Source organism: Aythya fuligula, chromosome 8 (assembly GCF_009819795.1).
Source record: "Aythya fuligula isolate bAytFul2 chromosome 8, bAytFul2.pri, whole genome shotgun sequence".
Classification (NCBI taxonomy): Eukaryota; Metazoa; Chordata; class Aves; order Anseriformes; family Anatidae; genus Aythya; species Aythya fuligula.
Genome location: NC_045566.1, coordinates 23,182,068 through 23,198,997, shown reverse-complemented (window position 1 = coordinate 23,198,997; position 16,930 = coordinate 23,182,068). Strand labels below are relative to the sequence as shown.

Here is a 16,930-nt window from a genome sequence, read left to right as displayed (position 1 = left end):
CATCCTAAATCAATAATATTCTTGACAGAATTGATTCCTGCTCCCACAGGAACCAAGGTCAATTTACATCAACCTAACATCAGAAGGGAGCTTCAGAGTAGAAGAAAACTCATTTATATTACAGCTGGGTAAAGAAATCTGGGTCTCTTGCTCCCTGATACATGCAGAGCTCAAGGTATTACAATACTGAGGATTTATTGTCGCATAAACAAAATGTAGGAAAAGGTTTCATCTTGTAAGCTTTCACCTTTTAAACAGTGTTTTATTCGTTCCAGCTCCAAAACACCTAATTGTGAGACAAAGTATACGCAGTGAGACATGAATGCTTTTCAGGCACATTGCCCAGCAAATGCACAAGCCCAGCCTGTAGTATAATAACACGGGGGGCTCCAAGGAAGACCAGACTGCAAGAGATTTCTTAATGCAACCTTTGTTGGCCAGGAAAAATCATTCATCGTGGAGGGGTTTTCTCCAAAAATATTACAGACTGTGACATGCCCTAATGCCTCTCTTCTGTGTATTATTGCTGTGCACTTAGCAGACTAAGGACAATCACTCAATGAACAAAAAAAAAAAAAAAAAAAAAAAAAAAAAAAAAAAAAAAGGAACAGGCTGCACGCTTCTGTTTGCCATTCTTCCCCCACCCTTTTCTGGGAAGCAGAGGCAAGGGAAGGCAAGCAGCAGTTCTCTACAAAATAAAGAAGTTCAAGTCTCTGGTCTCTTCTGCCCAGCTGGAGCCTTTCCAAGAGAGAGAAGATGGAAGTTTAGGGGCAGAAATGTGAATACAAAACAATGCAATCCCTAGAAGTAGTGCAATACCACTACCATCTTCCTCCACAGAAACATGAAATTCAGCTCACACTAATTTGGGGGGATTTTTGGAAACATTAGTAAGTTTAATGCCAACACAAACTACAGCCCAAGGAGCAGAGCAGATCCCTGTATAGACTAGAGTATAGGTGAGCTCTCGATCACCATTACGTGATACAAACATGAGATTTTTCAGCAGGGTTTCACGAAGTGATATTCACAACAAAACAACACGGCTCTTCCAAACCCTCCATGCTCATTCTAGCTGTCAAAACTGCGTGTGTCGAGCTTGCAGCACTCAAGAAAAAGAAGGGCTTTCTGTTTTAATTTCAGATCCCAGAAAACATTCAACATGTTTGGGAAAAAATAAAGTGACCTGCCAAGAGTTAAAATTAAACCGTGGCTTTCTGCTTCTCCAAACTGTTATACAGACACATATGCTCAGAGCCTCCCTACCCAAGCCCCGGAGCTACCATTAGCTATAGCCAAGAACCAAAGCCACCAACTGCAGAAACACTGGAAAAAAAGGCTCAAAGTGAAAGTACAGCACAGAAAGAGTGGTTAGTTTATTACAGCTTGCAAACTTACCCTCCTGAAGTCAGTTGGGGTGAAGGGGGCGGGGGGGGATAAGTTTAATTATATAGCGCTTTATTTTTAGGGGGTACCAAAAGAAACAGAAATGCCAGATATCTACCCAGCAGGCAAAATTCACACAAGTGCATGGAGGTATCCTAGCAGCACAGTAAAATAAGTGGTACATATAAAATAGTTTCCTGCAGAATAGGGAAATTTAATGCTTTTGCCCTAAGTGGCTATGCCATTCTCTAGGTCTCCTCGAGAACTCAGTCTCTGCACAAAATTCAAGTATTTTGTTGCTTTTTACCCTTTTTCCTCCTGTTCCTCAATTCTGCACAAACCCACTTTTGCCAGGCAGAGTAAAGAAGTCGGTGCTGGTCGCCTTTCTGCCCCTCCCTGAATTAATGGTGCAATCTTCGTGAGGAGCATGACAGGGAGAGAGAGTGGAAGGATGAAGAAACAGATAACACAAATGTAATTTTGCTATGCTTACTATCTCCCGAAAAATTCCTGTCTGCATGTTTAACCTTCTTCAATGAAGACAGCCTTGGGCCAAAAACCTACTTTCAGTGGTCATAATATACAAGAAATCAAATGACAGATTCCCTAGAACTGCTTATGCTTTACTGACAGAAGCCACGTTAAAAATATAAAAAAAAATAAAAGCACACTGAAAGCAGAGGATTAAAAACAGGAAGAAAAAAAAAAAGTAGAAACAACAGTTCAAAACAACACCATCCAGTGCTAGGAATTCACCCGGCAACAAGTACCTCCTTTTTTTAATCTCTTTACCCTCCACCCAAGCACATTTCTGTTCCTGAGCTTTTAATTTCTTTACCATCTGTCCAAGTTAGTTTGCACCACGGCAAAATACTGTGCTAAGTGACAGGACACATTCAGGGAACTCTCTCATTCTGTGAAATCTCTAAGTGCCTGCTCGGTTTAAAAATAACCTGCATCACTCATCTTGCATTCTGAGAGTTCAAAAGGATGAAAACAAGATCCCTTTCTATTCCTACATCTGCAACCAAGCACTTGCACGATTAGAGGCAGGCAGTTCCCTTCTCAAGGCACCTACCTGTAAAATTGCTGCTAATAAAAACGTTTGGGGAGCAACTGCGAAGGAACGCTATTTAAAGGGTGGGTACTGGTAAATCTAAAACTAATTTCAATTTGATTAACTTTTGCTTTCAAACGGGCATATCCTCGGCTGCTTGCTGGTGACAAGCATTTCTGAATACAACAGCCCTTGTTTGATGCGCTGCCATTTGGCAGCCCGGAGCACACTCGACATGTTTTTGGTTTCACATTCCAAAAAGAAGCCTGACTATTTAATCCCTATGCTTTGTTTAAAATTCTCTTAAACTGGAGCATTGGATTAAAATTAATCTTACATTTAAATAAATACTAAAGAAAGTTAAAAATACACTTAAATAAAATCCAATTATGAGACAGACTGCAATATGCTCCTTCCAAAAAAATAAAATAAAATAAAATAAAGCTGTTTTCTTCTTGTTTCTTAAAGGCCTGTTAATGACCGTTACCCTACTGTTTCCAATTACAAGATTTCCTCTCTTGTATAACATTTAAATGTTTTCAAATCCAAATATAATGCTTGCAGATTTATTCAAATAATAATACACTGAAATTGTTTACTAGTTGTTAGTAAAAGTTTAAGAGAAAAACTGCTGCTAATCTCCAAAAATAAAGCTTTCATACTGTCAAATTCCAAGACTGCATAACCCAGAGCAGCCAGAGGTCTGGCCACATTTAAAGGTATATAAAGATATTAATAAAGGATTGCAATTTTAATTTTTAAAATCACAAAACACCTGGAAAAGTAAACCCCAAATTTCTATTCTGAATAGTGATTAACAGCAACACAATTCAGTTGCAAGTGATGATTTGAGGCACTCTTTAAGAGCCAGATTGCTAAAATTTCTGCAGGAGTCAGAAGTGAACTGACAAGTAGTTTTTCAAGGATCTAAACATCTGTAGTGGCAAATTAGAGGATTACAAGTAAATATTTTCAACATTGAGCTCAGAAAACTGGGAGCTAAGCTTCTCAGAGATCTGAGGTGAGATCAGGCTTAAACCATATTAACAGAAATATGTAAGATTTCAGGAGAAAGCTAATACATAGAAACACAGTTTGCTGGCTTGCTCCCTCTTCTACAGTTACTTCACCTCCCACCCTGTCTAGCCTGGGGGCATGAGCCTTCACTTTGAACTTTCAGACTGCCGGGCTGATGAGCAAGAAGGGCTCCCTTAACAGGAGCAGATACAGCTTACTTGTCACAGGGATGTCTGGCCTGCTAGAAACACAAAGCTTTACATCAGAATGAAAACTGTATTGAGCTTGATGCTTCCCACTACCAATGCCCGGCATGCTTAGAAATGAAGAACCAGCTTTTTTTTTTTTTTTTTTTTAAATTGTGAAAAGCCACCAATCCTAAATTGTTCCAAAATAAAGTGTTCAAGCTTGACAATTCACAAAATTGGTTCATACCTCCCGTTCCAGATATGATTTAAGGGATTCTGTCTCATTTAACAGAGTAACGCTGCATTTGCCTCTAAAAAAGAGAAACATATTTTATGAAAATACATGCATCTTAAATGCTCGTGTGATTCACAAGATGGTACTACTGAAGTTGTACACAAAATTCAATATTACATCGAAGAATACTTGGATAATATTAATGCCATTTGTTGTTTTTGAATAAAAAGCACTGGAAGAAGATGGCCATTACCTAATGTGTGTGGCTGGCAGAGATTCCAACTGTCGTGAGAGAAACAACTCACGATGTCTTAGCTGATGCTTCTGTTTCTCTGGCAAATCAACCATTTCTGGATTTTCCATCTCTTCTTCCATTTCTCCTAGTTATAAAGAGACAAAAATCGATCAGAGAGCACAGTGCAAGTATTCATTCAGGTTCAATCAGAAGAAGCAGCTCCAAAACCATCGCTAAATAATAAATGGACATAGCGCACAGATGAAATCTAACTATGTCTGAATCCTCAAGTTCCAGCCAAATAAATAATGAGATAATTAGTGCAGATCCTTTAAGTTATGCCTGTGGTGAACTGTATTTATCATCACTGGAATGAAAGCACTCTGGGTCCACACTTGCCCTGGTCACACAGAAATCTGCCACCAATGGACAAGCCAAGCCCAAGGGGGAGCTCTTCTTGGCATCATCCCTGCACCGCTGACTTCATCGGGAAGAAGCTGATGCATGATGAATGAGGCACTAAAAGCAAAGTCCTTCCTCTTTGCCAGGTGTCAGCTATCATATGCCCTACTCCTTTTTCAGGTTATCAGTCACAGACTGTCCCAGCCCATCCTCAACAGCTTCTGAGGGAAGTGCCCACCGGGAAGGCGAGGTTGGTCATTTCAACTATTTTACTCTTTTCACCCCAACCACAGCCGATAGATCAGAGTCACAAGATGAACTGGAACCTACCCAAGTGCCCAAGGCCAGTCTTGCAGCCAGCCCTACCCCAGCTCACCAGGCACTGTCTGCAGTGCTGCTGCTTCAGGAGCTCGCTTCAGCCTGCAGCCAGAATCCAGGACCCGGGGCTTGGAGCTTCGCTACCTCCATCCCACCCGTTTGAAACAAATGCCAAAGTAAATACGTGAAATCACACCCAGACCGATACACAATTGATCCTAAAACATCTCCAGGCATCTTTCTTGTAGGAAATACATTATTAGTGGTTTGTGTTCGTTAGCAAGCACCCAATCACGTAAAACTGTAGAAGGTAAAAGACTCCAAGAAAACTGCAAAGCTTCTCCATGATGGAGGACTGCAAAAGAAAATATCACTCTCTCCTTCCCTGTGAAATTCAGGCAGTTACTGTATTTTCCAAAACCACAGTACAGTTTCCCAGACTCTAGTAGAATGAGCTGTGAAGTCTCATACATGAATAGTAAAACTCCCATTTTACTGCAGCTGTACTCTCAAAGAGCAGACTTCTGCCTGCAGCTTAATTCAACACTTGTTGCCAAGAAACATTTCTAGTCAAAAACACAGACAGGCATACTTGTGATTAATGTACCCTAAAGATTAGTTAACTATAATCCTCACAGCTATCCCAAAAAGAAAGCAAACAGAAGGGAGAGAACTCCCTTTTTTTGTAAAACATTAAAATTGCATTTACTTTTAAATAGGCCACCATTATGCCAAAGGGAGGGTGACAAAAAAAAAATAATAATAATAATAAAAAAAGATGTACCCTTCAGGTTCCCCACAATTTAGCACTCAGTTTTACTGTTCCAGAAAAAAAGACTTGTGTTTTATACGCCCTCCAGGTAAGCTGCTCCAGCAAGGAAAAAACCAGCAACAAAATTAAAGCAGACTTCAACATACAATATCTGTTATGCCACATGAGCTCTTAAGCATACAGCAGCACTTACAATTTAATATTTTCCTAAGAACTGGAACACAGAATTTACATTTGTGCCACAGTTTCATGGTTCTGCAATTTATTTACTGAAGTGGATTCTGTTTTAGTTGAAAATTAATATTGTGGCTGCTGACCTCCACTATAAATATACCGGCAGTAATCCACAAACAAGTCAGCAAGTTACAAGCTAGCTTGCTTAAAACGCAATGGATACTAAAATGAAAAGGCATTCATGCCTGCACTTACGAGAGTTTTTGGAGAAAGAGAGCAGTGCACTGTGTAATGTAGGGAAAAAAAACAAAAACACCGTAAGGAGCAACCTAAAATACTTAATACCTTCGGTATATTTAATAGCCTAGAGCTTTTAAAAATTACATTTAAAAAAAAAAGACAACTGTGCCAGCCTTATCTATAAACAAAATGAAGCCACCCAGCAAAACCAAGTTAATCTCAGGAACTGCATCCCTTCAGCTAGGCTTGTCTTTCAGCTGCTGCTTTATTTATATGCCTAGCTTTTGTAATAAAACAAGGAAGGTGGGAAGCACACGGTTTCTTCTTATGGCAGTTCTGCTCTGCATAGTCTTTCAAAATAAAAAGGCACAATGCATTTTGACAAACGCGTTCTGAACCAAAGGAAGAGGGAAGCAAAACAGGAAAGATGGAAAGCAACAACCTAGATTCAGCACAGGAATCTCTGCCTTGCTGAAGTCGTGCAGAAGTGGCTTTGACAAAAACTGTAGCTAATGCCACCTTGCTTACAGCAAAGGTTTAAGGCAGGCTGTAAACCACCACGGGGGCTGATGCAGCCCCTGGTTCCAGGACAAGCCCGTCTGACGCATCTGCATCTCAGCCTCCTATAGCTCCAGCTCTCAGCAAAGCAGGCTGTATCCTTGAGAACAGCGGCCCTTGAGAAATAAGGTCCATGGTTTTAAAAATAAATAATAATAACCATAAAGATAAACTCTTTTCAGAAAGACTTGCCCACGTTTATGGCCGCACTGTAGAGTAAGTGATGAGAAAGCACAGTAGGTGCAGTATCCTGGGACTTCAGGGCTCTCATAAAGGCTTACTTCAAAATTAATCTCTCTGCTTGATAGATGTGCTCACGCAGATTTAAAACTAAACATGTAGTCTTAGTACAAACAGTAATATGTCAGCTATGCAGAAGTAGCCAGTGGAATGCTGCAAGGAGTGCATTAGATTAAGTATTATTTGATATTTGATGACAGAATCATTAATAGCACATTAAGAAAAGCTTGAAGACAACTTATATTGGAAACAAGAGACAGGCAGATTGGACGCAAACAGCAAGACTCATGTGAAAGCTAACGTATACGGGGAAAAATAATTAGAAAGAGTAAACTTTGAGTTGGCAGGAGAAACCCAAGAGGCAGAAAGTGTAATTTAAAATGATTGGGTGTATGAGATGCAAAATTAAACATCAATATTTGCTAGACACTAGAAAGAATAGCAATTTGATATAGATCAGACTGGGCTCTCTACAACATCAGAGGTAAAGGAACAGCCCCTGCTCTGCTTGCAGGGTGTTGGACGAGTTGCTACATGGCAGAATTCAGAAAAGCACAAAGGCAAACACTCCAGAAATCAGCTTTAGAGAGCTCACTATAATGTTTAGTTTGGGAGACAGGTACGTCTGTAGTAACAAAAGAATTAGGTAGCACGGCATCACTACCACTGAAACTTAAAGGAAAAACAAAAAGGATCAAAATATTGGGGAACAGAACGAAGTCAGTGGCACTGACCTGTTAAAGCTCCTTCAGTAGGAAGGCAGGATGTTCTACAAGTGCTGCGTTTGAAGAGGTGACCAATATAACAATATAAGACCAATATAACAATATAACAACAGATTCCTTTTCCCAGGTCCACTTTCTAATGGTCTATATTAGACCTCCTAGCCTCATTCATTTTTTCCCTACCTACCAAAAATTTAATATTGACTCATAGCTATAAAAAACGAGACAGTTTTTAAACAAGTAGAAATCCTTATACCTTGACAGTTCAGGAGCTGGCCACGGCATCAAGACAACATCTTATCACGATCCCTTCCAAGGCTTCTCAGGATCATCTGTTGCAGCCATGGTCAACGTTGCAGGTAGGACACAGAGCAAATGGATGCTATTTTTGACATTAAGCACATCCTTCCTTGCCACGCCACCACCAGAACAGGAATTCACAGTTTCCTCCTCTCAGCAGGGCCAAAAATGTCCATTAGTAGATTAATAAACCCATCGTTCTAGAATCACATGTAAGTACTAGGGAGAAAATGGGGATGGAGGGTGTCCAATGGCCAGGAACTTGTCTGGGAAGCTACCACCAAACTGCATTTGTGCTGGCTGGTGTCATCCAAAAAACCTCAGTGGACCCTTGTTCAGGCACACTGCTCTCACGCAACTCCCAGACTGATTGAGTACTGACACTTCGCTGCTTCAAGACCTTTATTTTTAGAAGCTTCAGCACCTGGAAGACCGGGCTGCCATGCCCGCCTGGCACCCACACATCAGCTGCTGAAAGCTAACCACAGAGCTGCCAAAAGCTCCCCGTGCCATCCAGCTCGCCCCAACTACTACCGACGTCGTTTTCCAGCCAGGACAAACACTCTGAATGAAGCCCTGCACGACAGACCACGTGCAACTGGAGCCAGCTGGGGCGGGTGGGTGGAAGGGAGGACGGGAGGTTGTGCTCCTGCTGGTGGAAATATTTGCTTAATTATGTAAGAAACTGCGGGGAGAGCATATATATAGCCACAGCATCCAAATAGTAGCTTGAGGAGTAAGCGATAAAAGGCAGTGTGCTCCGCTCGCATCAGGTTCTGCCTGCAATTCCGTTTGCATACAATATTCTGCCTTCAACCACTACAAAGTCTTTGGGCAAGGAACATTAAATAGTCTCCTACCGGTGAAGCGGGTTCATTTCGGAATCAGGTGGAGAAATGTCCTGGAATAATTTGCGAGGTGATTAAAGAGGCTTATGAATAAAAAGTGCTGGCAATCTATGGAAGCCATTATAAGGTTGAAAGATTTATAGGACAGCCTAGACAAGTTTTATATCATGTGATAAAAATAGTAAGATCACAGATCAAATCCAGGAATCAGGTTGCGTACATCAAGGTACTAATTTACAGCCACCAACTACAGAACAAGCTGCTTCCTGCTCATTTCTCTTCTTTATAAAGAATTATGAGAAAATACAGCATAACCCAGATTTTCAAATATCTGATGGATTATTCAGTTAGAGCATAAGAGCCTCTTTTTTCTTTTCTTTCCTATTAAATAAAGAAAATCGGACTTTGCAGGATTCGTTTCACAATCACATCTCTTTCCTTCTTTTATTGAGAGAAAAAACATTACAAAATACACCCATATTTTTCCATTCATGCTCTTGCCATATCTTCCCATTATTCGGTTCTCTCACTGCACTGATCTCAACAGTAGGTCTAAAATAAAGGCATCTTAAATATAAGACTGTGTGAATCCAGAAATGTCTGCAGTCAGAAAGCTCCATTAATCAGCTGAACAAAGGCAGTTAAAAGATCAGCGATGCAGATACGTACATCTACTGCAAATGCATCAAAATGAGGCAACAGGAGACTTTATGGAAATGAACTCAAAGTCAGTGGCAGTGTTGAGTAGCTGTACTGGAATGTTAACATCCACAAAATTTAATTTCATTATATCATGCAGGATGTAATTTTTATTTTTTTTTCAGAATAAAGAACTAAGTGCTGTCCAAAAGCTTAATTTTGTCTCTTCTCCCTCCTCATGAGGAAGAGAAGCCACACAACAGAACATCTATCTAAGTAAATGGAAGTAATTCAGTAGCAATTTTATTCTGCACCAAAAGGAAACATACTAGAAAAAAATCTAGCTACTAATGAAATTTACACTAAGCCTTAGTTGTCTCTGGTGAGCCTATTACTAGGACTGCTCCACAGAAGAAAATTTTCTGTCTTTCAAGCAGATATGAAAATGAACAATGAATTATTTGTTTACATTAAAAAGAAAATCTTCATTTCCTATTACAAAAAAAAAAAGAAGAAAGAAAAAAATCAGCCTTTGCAGGCTGAAAGAACATACAGATGACTTGCAAGGAAGGCTTTTCAGTTTCCGCCTCAGATGTGCCTTCCTTTGAATCTTTCCTACCTGCTTGCTTTACTAAATCTAGTGAAGTGAGACACAGATGAAGGAATCAATAGTCATGTTGTTTATGGCGGCGCTCCTATTAAGCCTCGGTATTCTTGGATAAAATGAGTGCTGCTGCACCGAGGAGATCAAAAAAGCTTTGCCTGCTACCACAGTTCTGCGACACAGCCAAATCTCATCTCAATGCCCCATGACTTCTTCCAACGTAGTCATACTAACGCATTTATTTGGCATTCAATATACAACAGAAAGTATTTAAATTTAGGGGCTAGTTTTACTGCATTTTTCCCTGACAGTACTACAGTGGCAAGAACGCCTCAAAATACTGTATTAATTGTTAAAAACCCAAACCTGATTTGATCGATCCCCATGCCACACAACCCTGGAGATCTGTACTACATAAACATCAGACTATTTGTACATAGACTACAAAGCACATTACAAGACAATAGTACTTGGCAGCCAAATCCTAATTTTGACATGCCCAGATCTGATCGTTTCTTTTTCACTTATCTGTGTGCCTACAGGACATCCTTGAATTATAAGGATTAAAAAGGGTGCCCATATTAGTTTTTAGGTTGCTAAAATTTAGCAAGCTAAACAGTTACATCTCACATACTTGATTATTTACAATTAAAATGAGTTCAGTAATTCCACCCGCATACTTCCCCCCACTTTTACCATGCCCATTTTGGTACCAGTTTTATTAAACTGCATCTATCACCTCGCAAGGATGGGATGAGAAGAATGCTGAACTGGCAGAGGAAATTAGAACAAAACTAAATCTAACCCTCACTGGCAACCAGAATGGAGTCGAACATGCTGGAAGGACCCTAAATAAAGTGCCCAACACCACTGTGGGCATGGGTATATCACACTATTTCTCCCCCAGAGATGGACACTCATTTTGAGAGTTGGTTAGTGCACCATGCTCACCCCTTCCTACGTTCAGGATGCATAGTTTTACGCCAGCTCGTCAGTTATTTCTTGTATGTTGTTGTTGTTTTTTAAAGTATCTGGTTGTTCTTGCACTGACTTACCCTACAGATTTATATAGGCAAACAACTCTTGTTTTTGTGTGCATTTTTTTAGTATTTTTTATTTGTTTTTATAATTGGAGAGTTGTGTCACTAAGTTTTTGTTTAGAAATAAGCTTCCATCTCCGCTCAACTGTCTCACTTCCTTGACAGAGTACGTGCCAACATAAGCTAACACAATATTCTGTAAAATAATAAAATCAAGGCATACATGCAAAGGAGGCCAAACTAAGGCAGTATGAACAACCCTGCAAGTTTCGTAAGAGTTCAGTTTTCTTTTGTTGTTTTGTTTCTTTGCTTTTTAAAATCATAATTTAACTAGAGTATTCCAAAAAATGGTTTTCTGTTCTCAAGCCTAGACATTATTTCTCTTCCTAACAAAAGAAGCTGAGCTACTCAAAATAGAAATAGACTGTCCTAAAATTCACTGCTTTAAAATGCATTTACTCAGCATGTCACTAAGAAAAATATTACTAATATTGAAATGTAAAGACAATTCCTGTTAGCCAAGTTTCAAGTTGGCCAAGTTTCAAGTTGATTTCCTACGATCAGACTATTTGACTTACTCTTAAGCAAAGTTTACATTTTTTTGTTCTACTAACCAAACAATTCATGGGCAAGTAATACAAGAAAGAGTGTTTTCCCTCACCCCGTCCAGTAGAGAATTCACTTTCAGGAAGCAAGTAAGATGCCTTTATTAAGCCCCAACAGGCTTTATCCACCCTCAAACTTCTGCTCCCCTCACCATGATAACCAAACCGTAACTAATTGAGATTTTAAGGAAGTGGGGTAGGGAAAGAGAAGTCAGCCAAACTGGTAATGCAATTTGCTGAGGATGAATACAGGGAAAGGATGTTTTAAAATAACACCACCAATACTTGTAACAAAGTGCAACAAAGTTCTACCCTAGTTCAGAAATTTTGCATAGAAATTATATGAACACAAAGAAGCTTACTTGCATGTTTATCTGCCAATACAATAAGTGTACTTGATATGTCTCTTCTTCTGTAGAAGCACACCACCTTTGCTTCCACATTCCCATTGGCAGTCTGAAAACAGAAAAAAATAACAACTGATTAGAAACCAAAACTTGAACTGTACATACTTAATTAGAAAACTTCATAAATAATCAGGAATTTTGCCACACAGGCTGCCTAACATCACTTTCTAGCATACTCCAGCTGCCCAGACTTTACCTAAAACACTACCTCTAGTGGGATCCATTCTAGAGAACAGGATCAGGTTTGGCCCTTCACTCCCAATTGTTTCTTCAGGATCACCATTTTAAGCAGTTACAGATTTTTCAAGGGGTGAGAAAAATCACTTACCTGCAGGTACAGCATACCAACAAGCCACTTTGCTACTTTCCAGGTGATGCCTGCATTTAGCAGAATGCACAAGCATCTTTACAATCCTAATAAAAGTAACTGTGAAATATAACAGAACTCAGGTTTAGGCTGTTCTCCAAACTCAGTAGGACAGCAGAAAAGCAAGAAAGAACACAGTCATTATTGCTCTCACAAAAGAAGTTCCATAATGCTTCCTTTCTCTGACAGCACTGGCAGGTAAACAATGACCAACACAAGAATCATTCCAAAAGGAGAACAAAGGAAGCTGCACCAGGCAATAAACTCTATACCAGTGGCAACATACAAAGAGGTCAAAATTTTTGTATGGTTTGCGATTTATTTTTTTCCTTAAAACTCTTAAAATGAGATCGGTGATGAATTTCTTGTAAGATTTGCTGCTGAATTATGAAGCTGGCTTTATACAGACTCTAAAGGAAGTACACCTACTGGTTTGAAACTGACCCCGCCAACCTATTGTTTCCAAAATAAGTCAATAAATAATGAAAATGTAACTTAAAAGAGTTGTCTCCTACTATTGAAGAGTCCTTGAAAACCAGAATGATGGCACACAGTTTAAGAAACTAGAAGATTGAGATACGAATTCCCCTCCAGGAAGTCTCCAAAAAAGGTAGTGGACCAGCAATCTGTCCACAGGGAAAGAAAGAAACAAACAAAACAAAACTGATATACACGCTTGTTGCTAAGTTGTAAAGGGAGGAAAAGTTTTATCTCTCATAACAACAGTTTTCCTAACACACACACACACAAAAAAAACAGAGAATACATACACGCACAAATATTTTCACTTGCAGCCTACCAGTTTTTGTACAGAACCTGTGGAATTTCTATCCTTTTCTGTTAAGTAATCAAGAACTTTTAAATTTTGAGGAAATACAACACAAAAGCAGGAGTCATCTTGCAGCTGTCTGTGTTTTAACAATGTCAAATTATGCACTTTGGTTAATTGTCTGGCCTTCATTTACAGTCAGTGAAAACAAATGCAGGTTAAGATATGATTCATTTCAACCTGAAAAACCCATTTCGAAGAATAGGTCAGAGAAATTACAATTTAAGCAAGAGTTGCTCTAAATGAGAGGTCCAGGCTGAAAGTACCATTATTTTTAAAGAGGGGAAATGGAATAAAGGTGGGGACGGGACCGACCCCACAAGAAACCCCCCCCACACCTCAGCACCCTGTAACTGATGGAATACAGCCACTAAGATAACATCCCAATGGATCCACTGGGAACATGTTAAGGAAGTTCCTATTATTTCCTTAATGGAAGAGACACAAAGTGTTCTGTAAAAAGATCTACGCTAAAAAGAAGGGGTTACGAGGATGCCCTAAACTTCAGGTTCTTTGTCACGTTGATACATTTTCTCCTCCAAATAACTGTTTCAGAAAGGCATGTTTTTCCATCCCTGTTGGCTGAAGAAAACACCCTATTTTTAGTCAGTTAATTCAAATTCAACACCAAAACAGCAACATTACACTCCTTCTGTATAGGCTGTAAAGCACACACTGGCATTAAACCTCAAAACGGTGTGTTTAGGACACAGCTAATGGCTTCAGATCAGGCTTCCCTCCTCAGCCAGGTAAAATTTCAACATTAAAGACTTCAGCTGGCTTCCCACGTGCAACCCATCATGTCTGCTTTCTAAATCTAAAGAAGGGGAAATCTGGCAAACGAAATAATACACTGACCCAAAGGACAACTAAAGAAGACAAAGTCTGAGGAAGCACATAATAGCTCCAACTCTTCCTGTTGAGTGACACTCCCCCAAGAAAAAACAAACTACAAAGCTCTCCATCCTCCTGGGAAGCTGTTATTTTGTCTTCCTATCGCATGATCTAGGCACAGAATGGAAGACCAGGAAAAACCTCCTGCCCTGTAGGTGGGCATAATCACCTTGAGAATGACCTCCAGTTGATGCTCTGCCCTTTCATGCCAAAGGAGAACAATCCAGCAGGCCTCAGAGTGTTTCAGAAAATTATCACAACAGAAGTATTTTAAGCTACTAATTACCAGAGAACTGCTAAAGATTTGTTTTGATTTTAATCAAATCAAACAGATCATAAATTAAATCAGCTTCAAAAGACTTGATGGCAAAAATTGTTTACCTTATTGAGTTCTTCTATTCTTCGTATCAAATATGGGTTACTTGAAGAGTTTTCAAAGTAGACGTAATCTGTCAAAAGAAAAAAGATTCTTTAAAATACGAGCTGCTAAAAATCAAATAAAAAGCCCACGTGTATACCTGCTAAAGACACCATACCAAATTAATTTCTTGCCACAAGCAGCACTTCAAAATGTTCCCACTGTCCTGGATTTTAGGCGAGGAAATACAAAATCCATACCAGTGTAAGAAACAAACACGGGCGCAATCTGAAGACCATTAACTCCCTTTCCAAAACACAGAGCTCTATTATCTGCCTGTACAGTGGGAAAGCAAAGCATATGATGGTCTGTCTCCCCTGATCAGGCTATTTCATTTTGACCGCAGTGTTTTCTTTACTTGCATCCTTTTCTTTCATCCAAAAATCCAGCCGCAACACGCTATCCTTCCTCTGCCCCCCAGCTCAGCTTCATCACACAGCCCAGTTACTTGCTCTACAAATTGCTCCATTCTTTCTCTCTTATCTTTTCTTCTACTTCCTGCTCTTTTACACCCACATTATCCCGGAATAACCTCGACAGAACTCTATATTGTAAGCCAAATAGGTCAGAAATGCTCATATTCAAGCAGGATAAACATCTTCAACCAGAGGGCAAGAAGGCAGCTCTTCGCTAAGGTGGTGCTGTCACAAAACCCTCAGAGAGGCACCAAGGAATGCTGTATGAATAGCTCGGCATTGCTAAGCTCCAAGTTTTAACACTTCTCACAAAAACAGAAACAGAGAGCCTGGAGCAGACCTGGCCTTTGTCAGCCAGGACTCCAGAAGCAAAGCTTCAGCGAGGCGAGGAGAGGGCTGAATGCAGCCACCCTTGGGTGCTGGCCCTGGGGGCAGTCTTGACCTGCCGCGGTTTTCTCATGCGCTCAGCTCTGAGAATGATCCCTCCAAAGATATTCTAGCCGATTTAAGACGATTTCCCTTCAGATGTCCCAGTTTATTTGTATTTGGAGCAAAACATCCATCGCCTTCGGGGCTCCGCTCAGGTAATCCGCTGAAATGAGCACATTAGCATGACCCTCCACTGCTAAATGGGTGTTTAGCGGTGCTAGCCCTGCCTAAATAGAGGCAACTACTTAAGCTGTTAGCTTCAATCTTCCCAAAATGCCTCCTAAAAGGGCAGAGATGGATGCTGTTAACTCTTCCTCTGGGCTGGGGAAGAGTCAGCCTCCAGAAGCTCCTCCCCAGCTCCGCCACAGAGCTGGTTCCTCTCAAAGGCAGCTTCCCTTCAGGTTTCGCATCAAAGAGCGGGCTAAGGAGGCCAGGCAGGCCGTGGTTTGTGGAAAAATAATGCTCTATTTACACATTAGGGATCAGAGAGGAAAAAAGTTTTCTCCCAAGCAGAAAGCCTCCCCTAGAAGGGCACAGCAGTGAAGGGCACGGGGCCTTCATCTGCCCTGAGATGGCTCCAAGCTCGGGGGCTGCCTGAGGACCCCCTGCCCACCCCCTGAAGAAGGCCAAGTTCCCTCATACTGCCCCCTGCCCACCCCCAAAACCTCACTTCAGGTACTTCTGCTGAGACCAAACACAAACTCATAGCATTTGTTAGCACCCTGACTGAACAAATGGAGCCTGAAGGAATGGCAATGGCAGCCTCCGACTGGAAACACCACCTCGCCTTTACTTCCAGGGGTTTAAAGTGACCATCACAAACCCCTGCAGTTCCTATCACTTCTCTAACAGCTCTTCTGAGTGTGCAACGTGTGCACGTCCACACCAGCACGCTTTCTACCTCAGGTGAACATTAACACAATTTTTCAGTTAACTACAGTTTACTGAGTGTTAAAATCTGGCGTGGGAATTTAAAATAAAGTTTATCACAGACCAATGCCTTATAAATGGCTATTTCAGGTTGATGTCCAACAGTTTTGAGTAGTCAAATCCAAAAAAATCTGTTGTTTTGCCAAGCGCTAGGAGCGTCCCCAGACCTGTACCCCATCAGCGAGGGCACACAGCCTTACACAAAGCAGCACACTGCTGGCAGAAAGGCAGCGATGAAGATGTCCCACAGGCATTCCTCAAGAGCAGACACATGACAGAGTGTAAAGGGGTGTGCTTAGGCCACTGCTTGATGACTTCATCACAAAATGCACGGCCCAGTACTTCCCAGCCACGTCTGAGGCTAACTGCACAGCTGTGTTAAGCATCTCACCAGCACCTCATGGGGACCTGCTTCCCATCGCTCGCATTACCTGGAGAAGGGTCCCTGCCTCTCTGTGTGTAACGCAGAGCCCACTGCAAGTCACATGAAACAGAATATGTGAGCAGAACAGAGAGGAGCGATTTGCATTTTTTTCATACAGACTTTAAATACTTTCATCTAAAATTAAAACGCTATCTTGCACAGAGAAATGCTCCAGTTGCTCGGTGTGCCACACATGCAGCAAGGAAATTGTGAGTTCAACAAACCACTCTCCA

At 40.7% G+C, this 16,930-nt stretch overlaps 1 protein-coding gene across 3 annotated transcripts in view; it reads right to left on the bottom strand.

Annotated features, from left to right (window-relative positions):
* MTA1 (metastasis associated 1) overlaps positions 1-16,930 on the bottom strand; it is a 79,525-nt gene that overhangs the window by 48,490 nt on the left and 14,105 nt on the right. For all 3 annotated transcript variants that reach the window (XM_032191946.1, XM_032191947.1, XM_032191948.1), the window contains exons 2-5: positions 14,462-14,529; positions 11,946-12,039; positions 4,137-4,263; positions 3,896-3,959 (exon numbers count right to left, since the gene is read on the bottom strand). In XM_032191946.1, coding sequence (XP_032047837.1) covers positions 3,896-3,959; positions 4,137-4,263; positions 11,946-12,039; positions 14,462-14,529 — 353 coding nt within the window. The remainder of the gene's footprint in view (positions 1-3,895; positions 3,960-4,136; positions 4,264-11,945; positions 12,040-14,461; positions 14,530-16,930) is intronic.